General features: G+C 31.3%; 2 protein-coding genes across 2 annotated transcripts; one reads left to right on the top strand and one right to left on the bottom strand.

Moving 5' to 3' along the window:
* Nucleotides 1–7,876: 7,876 nt before the first annotated feature.
* Nucleotides 7,877–9,641, bottom strand: LOC126836601 (DNA-directed RNA polymerase II subunit RPB11). The gene is made up of 4 exons (XM_050570158.1): nt 9,485–9,641; nt 9,139–9,228; nt 8,898–9,072; nt 7,877–8,083 (listed from the first exon to the last, which is right to left on the bottom strand). Exons 1-4 carry the CDS (start codon nt 9,535–9,537, stop codon nt 8,048–8,050), a joined length of 354 nt encoding a protein of 117 aa, XP_050426115.1. The 5' UTR covers nt 9,538–9,641; the 3' UTR covers nt 7,877–8,047.
* A 2,006-nt stretch (nt 9,642–11,647) lies between these two features.
* On the top strand, nt 11,648–13,153 carry LOC126836996 (cytosol aminopeptidase-like). Its single transcript, XM_050570722.1, has one exon. The coding sequence runs from the start codon at nt 11,648–11,650 to the stop codon at nt 13,151–13,153; it is 1,506 nt and encodes a 501-aa protein (XP_050426679.1).
* Nucleotides 13,154–14,904: the final 1,751 nt, after the last annotated feature.

Here is a 14,904-nt window from a genome sequence, read left to right as displayed (position 1 = left end):
CATATAAGTTCCGACTACTGGCAAATTTTCAACCCAAAAGTTTTAAAATTACGGCTAAAAACTCCGAAAAACAAAAAAAACTTGGGAAATGGGTATAGTTTAAATTTGACACAATTGACGTGTGCGGGCATACCAAATAATTATTTCTTAAACATTTCAACTCGATCCGACTCTTTTTCACGAAAATATAGCCAGTAAAAGTTGTAACTTAAAAACTCGTACGGTTTTTTTTTTCAAATTTCGTCTGTGAAGAATTAAATTTTTTCAACTTTTACCACCCCCCCCCCCCCCACCCCCAAAGTACAAACTAGATAAAATTTGTGATTTATAGAGTTGCTATTCGAAGGAATTGGTCTAGTATTAAAAAAGTTACAGTGTATACAGCTAAAAAAAAAGCCCACATCAGAGTAAAACAGAGTTATTTTAATAATATATAAAATTTGTATAAAAATATGGAATTTTATACGCCAAAAAAAAAATTAATAAACATTAAATCAAAACATTTCTGATAGTCAGTAGTCTTAACTGTATGTAATTGTCTTAATTGTATGTAATTATTATTATTATACACAACAATGAATTTAAATGATTTTGGATTTTTTTTTCAGAAAAAAACAAATTATTTATTTTAATCAATAATTCACAATTATATATTATTATTATAATTGTTCGAACAATCTTCTATTTTTTTTTTTTGTAATATATTTTTCATAAATTTACACATTTTTAATTTTGAGTATAGGAAAAGAACTTTTTTTTTTGAACATTCCAAATTTACTGGAAATTTTCCAGCATTTTCAACCCTTACTACAAATATGAGGTTATGAGTTTTTTTAAAAATACATTATACGTATTATATTGTTTGTTATTTTGTACAATTATTATGTTTTGAATATATTTAGTAAAACCCAAATGTTTAGGAAAAAATTTCACCCCCTCCCAGACAAAATTAAATGTATGTATTTATAATATTCTATATTTTGTACCATCAACAAAATCAACTAAAAACAAAAGTTCAATTATTTTTAATAATTTTTTTTTTTTAATGCCTAATTGTGTTTAGGAAATTTTGTTCGAAAAAATAAAATCCCTAAGTATGAGAATATTTTTAAATTAAAATGTATTCTTAAACTCGATCTTTGAATAAAACAAATTATACGTTAATTAATTATATTATACTTATTACAGTCTACAGATTACTTAATATATTTCATTATATTATATGAATTATGTTTACCAATAAACAATCGCGTAGTACCCATAGAGAGAGTATACTTATAATAATAAGAAATTTTTAGAAATTTCTTTGACAATATTTTTTATTAAAAAGATATAAAAAGATTATACTGTAATTTTAACGGAGTAAAAGTAATTTTTTTACAATTATCCAGCGACGTTAATTAAAAACTGTGTAGAACAATACAACAGTAAAATTGTTATATTTGTCAGCTTTAGATATATTTTCTAATATACTAACATTGCGGACAATGTTAATACATTGTCATTAATTGAAAGTAAAATAACAAAAAGAAATATACATACTTTGACGAAACAAACGTTTCTTTTCCGTCCTCAAAAAATGCTACTTTGGCAATTAAAAATGGATTTTTTTTTCCTAGTAGGGTTGTTTCTGGGGAAAAAATCTGTACTTGTTAATCATGATGCGTGTCCATTTAAAGGGTTCATTCGCGTTTAACGCATTATATAGTATACGTTATCCCTGCCGGGCGGAGATTTAATTTAGCAGGTTGGGATTACCCACAACTGACTGTCAACTTAACACTGAGCATGATTAACGTCCGTTTAAAAGGTGATAATATTTTACTTTCAGTTTCATAGTAGCAATGTCCAAAATAAATCTTACCGTACAAATTTACTTGACCCTTCGCTGCACAATGTTTAACGTTTGGAACAATTAAAAATTTGGCGTGTTTTCATTATAAAAGTAGTATTATGGAGGTACATTCAAACTACATAAACAAAAGCATTCAGTGATGGGAGTAATTAATAATAAACTCTAAAGCCTTTATACAAATAATGAAATTGAACACAAACAAGCAGTGAAGGGTAATAATAATCCGAACAAAAATATGTGTAAACAAAATCTTAAAAACTAAATTCTACAATAAAATATTAAATAAAGACGTAGTAAATACACATAAAATTGTTAGTTAAAAGCAGGTATAGAAAACTTTTGTTTTTGTAGTACATGTTCTTTTCATAAGACTAAGCTTCCGGCTATTAAGGAAACTCTGCGCGAACAAGTTTTTTCTTAAGTATATACACCACTAATGCGACTTACAATAGCTTCTTATAATGTAATCACCTTTAGAAATAAGCGTTTGAATATAATGCTGATCGTCACGGTTTCGAAATACTTGATGTGCGTTTGCGGTGCGGTGTAGAAGTTTGAAAGTGCTAAGCATATAACTTACAAGTTTCACCACATTTTAACAAGACGTTTATGACAAGTCTGTCTAAATTTAGACGACCCAAAAGTTACACCCGAGATAAAGTCTTATTGGACGATCAAGTTTGACGTGAGCAACCAAATTGATTATATTATTCAGTGTGGAACGGTATAAAATCCACAAATTTAATTACATTTCTTGTCATTAGGTTGGTGTACATTAATTATTTTATAGAATTTAAAAAAAAAACTTTAATAACGCATGTTTTTATCACAAGTGCCTGTTTTAAGAGGAAGGGTAATCTCTCTGAATTTATTAATATTGTAGTAATACCAATGTATTACATTATAATTAGTAATGAACTTCTTCACGTCAATTCGAACTACACGTGTAATCAGTAGCTCTATATCAAATTCTATAATTTATAATCTGCCTACATTTATTATTAACTAATTATCGTAAGTGTTAGTTGTACATGTTTAGTTTAACATGTCAAGAGCATATCACATACACTACTGGGGGAGTTAGATTGAAATAAAAACAAATTAGATAAAAAGTAAAAAAGTTTTCAAATCCAAGCATTACGAATCGGGGGTTTGAATTCTTAGTCCGTTTCAAATTGTTAAAAAAACAAAAGAAAATGACCAATAAAATCGCTATGGATTTCATACAATCATTTTTCTTTATTAAAAAAATATTGTCAACCTTTTGACTTATAGATAAATTATTATTTTATTAATATTAAACATTTTACAAGTAAGAAATATTGTAATATATTTTTTAAAAGAACGCAGAATTTCAAAATCTTATCAATTGTGTTTAATAAAACTACAAAAGTACCAGAACTTCCAATTTTTGAAGTAATTGCAAATCTAATTTGGCTTGATTAAAGATGAATTAAAAATGTATATATTCAATAGGCTGAGCAAAATCCAAACTGAAGAATTGAAAATCAATATTTAACTACATAACAACCTTTTGATATCTAACAACACTTTTGTAAAAGGAAAATAAATCAGTTTTTTGCTTTCGTCCCTTATAAAATAAATAAAAAGTCAGCACAGTGGTGTCGGTAAGGTCGAAAGTCGAAAGGGATTATTCTACAACTGGAACTGATAAAATCACTTTCAAGTATAAGCAAACATACAACTATATAAATGGTATTTGGTAATAAATAATAAATATAAATAATTTTATAAGAGATTTTTTTTAATCAAGACATTTTGAATAATTGATTGAAAATAATTGTTAAAATTAAAAAAAAAAAATACACAATTAATTCTATTAAAAAAAACGCATCTATCTTACCATTATACAGAATACATTTTATATAAAATAACATAAAATATTAAGGAACAACACAAAAAGCATCGGATGCCAGTATTAAATTGTATAAGAAATGTTGTACTTATATGGTGTTTTTGGTTTTTTTTCTTAATTAAAAAAACTTTGGTTACAGAATTTCAAAAATATTGTACCTATATAATTTTAAAAGCAAGCTAGTTTTATTTGCGGTCCAATTTTCAGACCAAATTCAAAAACTATAAAAAAAAAAAAATGAATTAAATAAAAAATTACTACGGCTTTCTAGGGGAAATAATTTGTATTTTTTTTTATTTGTCAATGTAATAATCTATAGTACTACTCAAGAACATCTTACAAAAATGCTGTAATTTTAACAAGAAAAATGTATGTATATATTTTTAGGTCGTTTTGTGTCGAAATTTTGTAGGGGGATCCGTTAACTTTTCAAAATGTTGGCCTAATAATTTGCCTTTTGTGTACAATTTTTAAGGTAGGTAACTAAGACTTGATACACGAATAAATCAGTTTAGATGTTTAAAAGTAATTGTGGATCCGAACACAAAAACAAACGTTTAAATAACGAAAACAAATTATTATCATTTTGAAAAGCGTACCATCTCGGCTCCGATATATATATCTCAGTACAGAGCATTTATATAGAGCGGTATGTTATATTAGGATTTTTAGTTTTTGGGAAATACACTACTACCACGGAGTTAGTCAAATATTACACAAAACGGATTCGAGGAGACCACTTACTTCATGATGTTTTAAGTAAATACTAATTTCGACGGATTTCCTGGGAAACGGGGTCGTTATATATACTAGATGTACCTATATTCTGTTTGAACTAATAAATTGTTTAATTTCTTTATTGACTCAGGACTCTGGAGGGTGCATATTATCGATATGTTGTTCTTAGGCGAATTATTAGTAATTACGTTTGTTGGCCAAAACGGTTTTGTTGATTTTATCGATATTATTACTATTATAAGGGCGGAAAACTATTCTCGGTAAAAATACAGTTTAAATAAACTCACCATAGGAGTTTGTTATTTTTCACTGCTACCCACAACGACTGCCGGCCGGCTATATAAAAAGCATAAGGCACGTATTGGCCGTTTGACGATTTTCGCCAAGAAAAAAAAAATGTAATAATATATATATATATACAAAAAGGACAAGAAGTAAATCCACATGATGATGATAATGATGATATAAGAACGTTGTCAAATCGTCGGCACGAACAACCCTCACACACATACACACATTTTGGCAACCACGCGATGACAAGGGATGTTTCTCTTGTAATTATTTCCCACAACGATTTTCACTGCGGCAACGCCATCTAGTCTAGATAATATACCCTTCGATGTAATGCCAAAAGAGCAGAACTACTATGTAATAATATTATACTCAATGATAATATCGATGGCATATTATAGTGCACGGCTGATGTCATAGACAAGTATACTAAGTATAATGGCTGATGTCAAAAGTGTCTTTTTGTTTTTTACTTTACAGGTGTTATGTTTAAAAAAATTCTTCTTCCTTTTTTTGTCTTCTCAATTCATTTTTTATTTGCTTATTAGAATTGAATATTTTTCAATAGTTGCATATTATTATGTAGATAAACATAGTAACAATTTTTTGAACTAGGTATAATAAAATATGTATGTGTGTATCTAATGGATATTATATACCTATATAATATCCATTAGACATGGTATGTTAAATATAGGTGGCATATTAAACTAAAAAACTTTTTTAATCAAATCCTAATAAAAATATTATGTTAAAAGGTAATAACTAATAATTGCTAAAAGTCACATAGCAGCAATATACATATTTCAATTACCTATAAAAAGCTGAATGATGTAATGAAAATAAAGACAGATCAATTTAACCAGTTTTCAATAAATAGTACATTTTGAGTTTTTAGCATTTACAGTTTAAGCTAGTAAGAAAGTGAGGTTGTAAACAACATTAAATTTTACCTCGCCCAGCATATACCTTTGAATAATAATATGTATCTAATAATTTAAGGGGTGTTTAATATTTACCTAAAATAACGGTTTAATCGACCAGTTGTTTGACTTTTAAAATTGGCCCCATAAATTTCCCTTAAAAATAGTATTGTTTTACTAGAGTAAAAAAATTACTATTATATGAATTGAATTTGAATATCCATCTATACATAACCAGAGGTTTGAGTCGTCCCCTTGAGATTTGTTTCTATTTGCGCCATTGTCGACAAAATGCTTCTTTTTTTGACACTGCACTAATATAATATATATATATATATATATATATATATATATATATATATATATATTTATACAGACCACAGCGGTGGTAAGTGTTATCGTTTTTGGAAATCAATTCGGTCCCCGGTGAGATTTTGTCGACGGCAGACGGTATCTTTTGATTTTATTCCGACAACGCTCACATTTTTTTTCACTCTCTCTCTCTCTCTCTCTCTCTCTGAAGCGATTTGATTTTTCCGTTGACCCTTCGTGATAAAAAATAAAATAAAAAAAGAACCGTGAATCATTCCCCGGCGGTACTTTGAAGGGTCAAAAATGAAAGCTTTTCCAACCATCCTCGCAACTCCACGACCCGCCTTACACCCTCCCCCCCTTCTTTTTACCGGTAGAGGTATTGCATTCGGATTTGACGTGCATGTAAGTACAAACGTGTACACTATTTACATACACCATCGTCCATCCTTCGGGAATAGCTCTCATGTAAATATATATATAAATACGGGAGAATAGCCGTGAAAGGTCACAGAGAGAAAACTGTAAAACGTACATTACGGTAATAATATTGCCTGGCGATTGAAGGCCGTGATCGCCACTATATACCTAAATGTATAATATTGATACAGTACCTTCAAGAAAGGTATTGAGATACCTAAACAGACATGGGTCAAATGTATATTATATAGATATGACGTCCTAAAACTTTGAATACCAAAAAAAAAAAAGTATACTAGCATTTTACAAGTGCACGTTTGTGTGTATAAACAATGTGTGTATAATTTTTTTCGAAGAATTGTTAAAACGCTTTGAGATAAAACTTTCTTTTTTTTTTTTTACAAATTCAAACTTTTAAGATGTCACATTTCGTTTTTATTAACATTATATGTAACATCAAACGGATGATTGTTTAGTTGACATTTGTTTTTGTTTTAAATCTTCAAACTGACGATTTCCTCCCCTCCTTCGGTTTCCCCGCCAAAAAAATGGAATAGACTTTCAAATATGATATAATTGTCGATACCGTCAAATTTTAAGGGCAACCCCTACAATAAAAAGCCAAAAAATTATCACTAACCTCTCGCAAAAAGAGTAGAAACTCTACTTTTATTTCAATTTTTATGTGCAGTTTGAAGGTTTAGACACAATAACAAATTTAAAAAAAAAACTGTATATTTTAAACTTTTTATTTTTTTATGAAAAGCCGATAAGAACATAATAACACAATAACTGTTGTTGAATGTAGTGCACTGTGTGTTTAGGAAAGAATAATAATTTTCTTGTGTTATTTTTCTGAAAATAATTTCAATGGTTTTTACAGTATTAAATTACAGTATTATATTCAGTAGATTAATCTAGATTAAAAAATTATGAAATACATAAATTTATGCTGCCATATTTTTTGGCATGGTCTCGACTTTTTTTCATAGTAGAAAACTTAATAAATCAAAAATATGATTATAAACCCGTTTAACGTCTATAAAATTATATATATTTTAATTAAAAGTGATTTAGTCAGTGAATTATTTCTAAAGTTCCTAAGGTAGTATTTACAGGTGGAGGGGGATAGATCCACACAATACCTTTTTTTAGACTCGCCTATAATTAAGTACAATTCACAAAAGCAAATAATAATTTAACTTATGTAATATTACATAGAAATATCATTTACAATTGAAATTGTTCAGTATATTAATTACAAAAAAATTGTTATCAATTTAAATATAAACACATTGTTTTAATTAACTCCATTTAAAATTTAAATACTCGTATGTATTATCCCAACATTTCTAAGCTATAGTGTTAAAAATGAATGATTTTTGTTTCAAACTGTTGCCAGAGGAAAAAAATAATTTATAGTTTAAAAAAAATAATTTATAATAGTTAATACAAATCACATACATGCTATCGGTCCTGTTGCAAACCAAGTTTTATATTTATTATTTGTACTTTTTTGTATGTATACAAAAAATTCTGTTACAGAGGTATTACTAAAAAAAAAATTAATATATTTGTATTGTTATGCACAAAAAGGTTTAATATTGGAATGATATTTTTTTAAGTCAAGTTTTAATCCAGACCTTCTTTCTTTTCCCGTAGTGCCTCCTAAAATAAAAAATAAAAACATTATTAAACAATTTTTTAAAAATTTTGTTTGCTAAAAATATTGACTGAATGATATTTTCAATTATGATTAGATATTTGCAACTCATTTTATAAATATGCTTTTAAACAGATTTTCATCAAAAGTGGTATTTTTTTTTTTTTTTTAGAGATTTTATCTTTTTTAGTTGAGGTGTTGCGTGGCAAAATGAAAAATCTCAATCAAAATATAAAAATTCAAGTTCATAAAAGTTTTTATAGAATTGTTCACGTTGAATTCACTAATTTGGTTACACTAATTTTTATCAAAAATTATTCCCCGCAGAGAAAACGTTTTAATAGTTAGTGGTCATAAAAGAACATAATGTGTGGTAAGTCGGTTTTTTCCAACTTGCAAGAAATCACTGCTTTTGGAGATTTTTGACTTAGCAACGCAATGCATCAGTTATATTAATAAGACCTAAACTGGTCTACTGGCTATTTTCTTCTTAAAAATCGATAAGTAATTGAGTAGATTTTTTGATAAGAAAAAAATAATAACATTAAAATATTGACCTACGTTTTGCAATAAAATCCCAAGTACTTATTAAGTTAGTAAACATATTATTACACATAAAAGTGGTATTCAAACCACAATATACTATGTTGCGTCTCTTCTCGCCTATGTTTACAATTAAGCTTGGAACTTGTATGTATATTAATATTAAAAACCAAACATGGGACCAGGTAAAATCTTCATTATATGTTATTATCATATTTTTGTGATTAGTTGTTTAAGTTAACGATAACAATCAGTGCGATAATATTAAGACTTTACTTTGAATCGTTCTTCAAACAATGAAAGCTCGGCTAGAAGATCGGTAATAGCGTTGGTCAAAGCGTCTTGAGGAGTGTAGTCCGACGTGGTCTGTATGCGTAGTTCAAATTTATGCTCTAACGGATGAGGTTGCTTGTAACCAGCAAACAATACATTTGGGTCTTTGAGTAATTGGCTGGAAACAACAATAACATAATATAATAAACTTTTCGACCGTTGTTAAAAACATTGTTTCTCCTACTTCCTAATCATGTTTGCCAAAGTATGATCTTCCTTGTTGACAGTAAATATGGCGGCATTCGTAACCTTTGTGTCAACTTCTTTTACAATTCTGAAATTCAATTTTACAAATAAAACTCCGGCAAGTACAATACATACTACCTACCACTTTAAATTAATTACAGTGGAAATCGGTAAAGCATAATTTATAATCAAATCGAGATTCAAAACAAAGTTGTTTGTTGTAAACGTTATTGCTTGGTATCAAAGTGTCTCGGTGGGATATTCAAATTTGTTTATTATGAATTTTACTCCAGTGATTTCCATTATTTGTAATAATAAAATAAAAATTATATATTCGAACTTACTTTTTTTCACCGTCGTACAGTAAAAACGATTCAAAGGTCGGAGGAGCGTTCATATTGTTTTTATTAGTAGAATTATTTTATTTAGATTGTTCGATAGGTGTATTATTGCATTTTTGCATTAGTACTTAATACTTTTATTAAAATCAAAACGCGTTTATATCATCACAACAATTTACTGACAACAGATAAGTGATAACAATATATGGTTATACGGTTGTAACGAATGGTTACCTCAATGGTTACCTTCACGTAACCGTTTATATCTAGAAAACATGTCAATTTGGCGCGTATATCAAACATTTTGAATAAATACATTTTTTTGAATTGCAACTCGATAAATACTTCTTAAATTTTGTTTTAAATGATTCTCCTATAAAGGAAATTTAAAGGAATATATATAAGGAAAAATGTATTTGAATAATTTTGAACGACTCAATAAACACAATATCATAGTTAATATTATCTAGTAAGTAGTACAATTAGGTAATATGTAGATTTTCACCCGTGCAATATTAATCTACAAAAATTATCATTTAGTAGTTTAGTACATCGATTATTAAATTATTTTACTTACATTTCGGCGGACGGAATTCAAGATAAACACCCTGAAAATGTACACATTTATTTTAAATAAAATTACTGCACGCTATAACTAAAACAGTCGTTTAAGTACAATTTGATCTATTTATAATATATATATATATGTATATACATATATTTTTTTATACTAAACAAAAATTATCTGTTTAACGTAAAATTAAAATATCAGTTAATAATTGTTGAAAAAAACAGAAAGTCTACATAATTTACTAATTAATGATATAGGTTGGATTTTGTAAACTTTAAAACTATATTATCAGCAAGCAATAGCGAATTAACACCAAGGAACATCGTCCTGTATGCTTTTAGTAAGATCATACATTACTAAGAAAAACAAGTATGGTCTTTAACACTAATTTTGCTAGGTACTGTTTCCTTGTAAGAATTTTTCGAACTGCACATCTATATTTTAACATAATCTAAATCGCGAGAGGCTTAATTGAACCCTTTTTAATGTTTTAACATAGTAACTAAATAGTTTCCAATTTACAATATGTATCAATATATTTTATAAGTTTGTCGCGGCCGTGTGATTTTGTAGAATAATAACAACATTTTAGCAATATTAGCCACTCCGTTCTCCGGTATTGTTCATTCTTACATAAAGAATAAGGCTTTTAGAATATTTGGATTTTGAAAAAGAAATCGTTTTGAGTTTAATAACCCTAGTTGTTTAAAAATGTTATATGATCCCTTGTTAGGTCAAATATTGAAGATGAAGTCCTTATTAAATTAAGCAAGGCAAAAAGCTTGATGAAATACATAACCGTTTTTTTTTTTTATTATGTTAAAGTTCAAGTTGGGAAAACATGATACAAATATTGAGGACTAAGCGTTAAAGGATGAAATTGGATTCGCTAGCTAAAAGATGAATTAATAACAATATTAAATTTATATTGAAACAATAAATAATGATAGTGATTGTCCCGAGTTATTAGCTCAAATAAGCTTTTACGTCCCTACACAACACACTAGATCCCCGCCATTCCTTTACATTTCAACTTATAAACAAGATTACAGTTTGCACGCTCCTCTCAATAAGCTTTTTCTCTAATTGTAATAAACCGGTTAGTGTTGATTTTTCTTATGATTCGGAATCATTGATTCCCTAGCCAAGATTGTAGCTCTGTAAATTATGTTTATATCATTTATATGTTACGTATTGTAGGGTATGTAGGGTATTAGTTTAGTCTCGGGTTAGTTTGGATACTATTGTTAATTTTTTTATGTAAAATACGTTCTCAAAGGCAAGCAGTATACGTATTTTTGTTTATGTATATTGTTGTTTGTTTGATAAAACAATATTATTATTGTTATTCGAGTACTAGTATATCTGGCCAGTTCTCGAATCTGGTCACACGTTATCATGGCAGGTCCGCTTTGCTTACTCGATGTGTGTTTCGCGGACGCGGCGAGAGAATCATTTTTAAGCGTTGACTTTTTTTGTTTTTATCCGACGACCATATTTTGTGTGTGAATCAATTGGTCGTGAAAATGATTTGTAAAAGTGTTCTAACCAAACTGTCCGCGGCCGCGTGCCGCCGGCGTTGGTCGCCGATGGCGATGGCGTACTCGGACTCCTCGCCACACCTAACCGGGCTGCTGTTGGGCGTGTACCGCGGATGCGAACCCGGCGAAGTGGTGTTGACCAGAGAGGCGCAAAAGTTCGACGAGTCCGTGATGGGCAAGGCCAGCCAGTTTCTGCAGAGTTCCGGCATTGCCCAAAAGAAGACTGTGGTGGCGCACAATCTTCACGATAACTACTTCGCAGTGGCGTTCACCGAAATCGGCCCGAAGAACGTCGGGTACAGCGCGCGGGAAAACCTCGAGCAGTGCCTGGAAATGACGCGGGTCGGGGCGGGCGTGGGCATCCGCGCGCTGCAGTCGTACAACGTGGACGAGGTACACGTCGAGTCCATGTCGGACGCGGGCGCCGCGGCCGAAGGTTCCGTGTTGGGCTCGTGGTTTTTCGACGGTTACCGGCGACGCGAGCCGCTGCCCAGAGTGCCCAAGCTGTGCCCGTTCTACGTCGGGGACATGGAATCGTGGCGCAGCGGCGTCATGTTGGGCGAGGCGCAAAATTTGGCGCGCCGGCTGTCGCACGTGCCGCCCAACATCGGCTCGCCCGACAACATGGCGGAGTACGCGTTGCGGTTGTTATGCAAGTGCAACGTCAGTGTCAGTGTGCGGGACGCCGAGTGGATCGAGAAGAATCAGATGTTCATGTTGTTGAACGTGGCCAAGGGATCGAGACGGTCGCCGGTTTTGCTGGAGCTGGCCTACTGCGGCGGTCGCGAGGACGATAAACCGGCCGTGCTCATCGGCGACGGATGCACATTCGACTCGTGGGGCCTGTGCTTGCGCGACAACAAACGCATAGAGTACGGCATGTTCAACAAGTGCGGTGGCGCGGCCGTGATCGGCATAATGAAGGCCGCGTCGCAATTGTCGCTACCTCTCAACATCAACGCGTTCGTGCCGCTCTACGAAAACAAGCCCAGCGGCATGGCACTCAAACCCAGCTCGGCCGTTAAGTCGTTCAACGGCAAAACTGTCCAAGTGCACCGGACCAGCGATACGTCCCGGATGGTGTTGAGCGATCTGATCGGATACAGCCAGAATCTAAAGCCCAACGTGATCATCAACGTAGCCTCCCTGTCGTCGGATACCCAGAAGTACTTCAATGGCAGCGCTTCGGTCGCGTTCACCGAGGACGACCAGATGTACAATGATCTTTACTCCGCTTCGGCTATCACAGGCGACCGTGTGGTGCGCGGTCCGCTGTGGGATTTCTACGCGGAAAAAAACAAGTGGCCGACGATATGCGACGTCCGGGTAGTGCCGCACCAATACACCGGTGACGCCATGGCCGCCGCCATGTTTTTGGAGGACTTCAAACCGAACTCGTGCAAAATGCTCACTCTCGACGTTAGCGGCTCGGCGTTCCTCAGGAGTCCGCGGCCGGAACACTACCTCAGGCCTGGACAAATGACAGGCAGTCCCGTGCGCACCGTCATCCAGCTGTTGAAACAAATGACATGCCCCAACGATAAAAAACCTACGTGTTAATCGATTAAGTGATACTGTGATTTTAATTTTTTTTTAATAAATGTAAACACGAATGTTTCTAGGAAATTTATTTTGAATCTTATAGTGAAGTGTTCTGGATCATTTCAGATTTCCTAATTAATCTCAATAATTAAGCATTCAATTTTATTTATTTGAATGGTAATTTATTCAATCATGAAGCAGGTATCAAACTTTTGATTTGTTGAGTACTTACTACTAGTAATAATATTAACAGCATTATTTGGATATTCATTATTCATAACTATCTGCATGAATTTTTTTATACATAACTTTTAAAAATAAATTATAAAAAACATACACTTTTTTGGAATAATTTTCAAATCCTACTAATTTTAAATAAAAATACAAAATTTTGTTCAGGTAATTTTTTTTGTTTATTTAATTTTTATAATATTTACAAATAATTGGAAAAATAAATTATATTTTTCTATCCATTTTTAAAAATTAAGCTAAAGCATACTGCCTTTATTAAACAGTTGAAATAATATTTATTGTAAAATATATAAACAATTTTATTAAAATACAAGCTGCCGGACCCGGCGTTTCTTTAATCATCACCTACCATTTGCTCGAGTAGGTACCGTGGTTACAAACCAACAGTTTATTTTGGGTTACCATAGTTACAATTTACAAACATTTAATTTATATTTTATATTTCGTATTTAGAGTACAAAGTTCGTGTTTGAGGCCACCCTTAGGGGTAGAATTTTCGAAAAGTGCTATGCCAGTTAGGTTCGCGGGAGTGTACTCAACAACTTCCCAAAGTTTCATGACAATCGGATGAATGGTGTACTAATGCATAAAGGACAAACAAAGAAACAGACTTTCATTTTTATATATATATAGATAAAAGATAAAGGTGGACTGCTCACCAAGTGAATTGCCAATTGGACACAGTTTACTACTTAGTACAATGTATAAAATATAAAATATACATTGATAAGTTTTAAGGGTAAAAGTAAACTAAAATGAACGAAAATTACAATAAAAAAATTACAAAATACAATGTAAATTACAATGAGCTTATTAAAAACAAAATAAATAAAGTTTTTATGAGTACAAATGGTATTGAATTATTCTTCAGTACTGTTAAGCACATTTCACCAATTATGTCTAACACTTGAGCTAATTTGACAATATTTAAAAACGCTGCTGTTAGGGTATGAATTAAAGAATTCTTTCTTTTCGATAAAACTTAATAAAACAAACTATTTAACAGTCTATGACTTAAGCTATCATCACAGTTTTTGATGACACTTATGTATGGAACCAACACAAGAACGACTGACTTTTGTTAAATGGTGTGAAAAGTTTTCTGAAGCTTAAACAAAACATTGATAGTCAATCAACATTATCTGGATGAAAGAGGGGAATTTAGCACACAATTTTTTTGTATCTGAAGCCCTGTAAAATTTACTCGGCAAAATGTACAATTTTTTTTTTTTTTGTAGACTTATTGTGTCGTTGATAAAAAAATGACAACAAGGCACCCTTTTGTTTCACAATTTCATTGACTTTAAAAGGATACAACTTATAGTTATTCTGTATCTCCCTAATTAATTTGCCAATTTTAATTTAAAATTGTACATTATTTATTTAAGTGGTTTTCGTCGCACCACCCTTGGGAAAACGTCCAGTGCGTTTGAAGTGACTGATATGTGACAAAATAAATCACACCAAAGCTGAAGAGAATTATACACTCGTTTGTTGCAGATGTTGTTTGTACTCTA

This window comes from Adelges cooleyi, unplaced genomic scaffold, assembly GCF_023614345.1.
Source record: "Adelges cooleyi isolate 19-005CV unplaced genomic scaffold, UGA_ACOO_1.1 ACOO_flye_CR_arks_rails_tigmint_CR_PRNA_247, whole genome shotgun sequence".
Taxonomy (NCBI): domain Eukaryota; kingdom Metazoa; phylum Arthropoda; class Insecta; order Hemiptera; family Adelgidae; genus Adelges; species Adelges cooleyi.
Note: the sequence above shows the minus strand (reverse complement) of the source record. Positions and strands in the feature narration are given on the sequence as shown.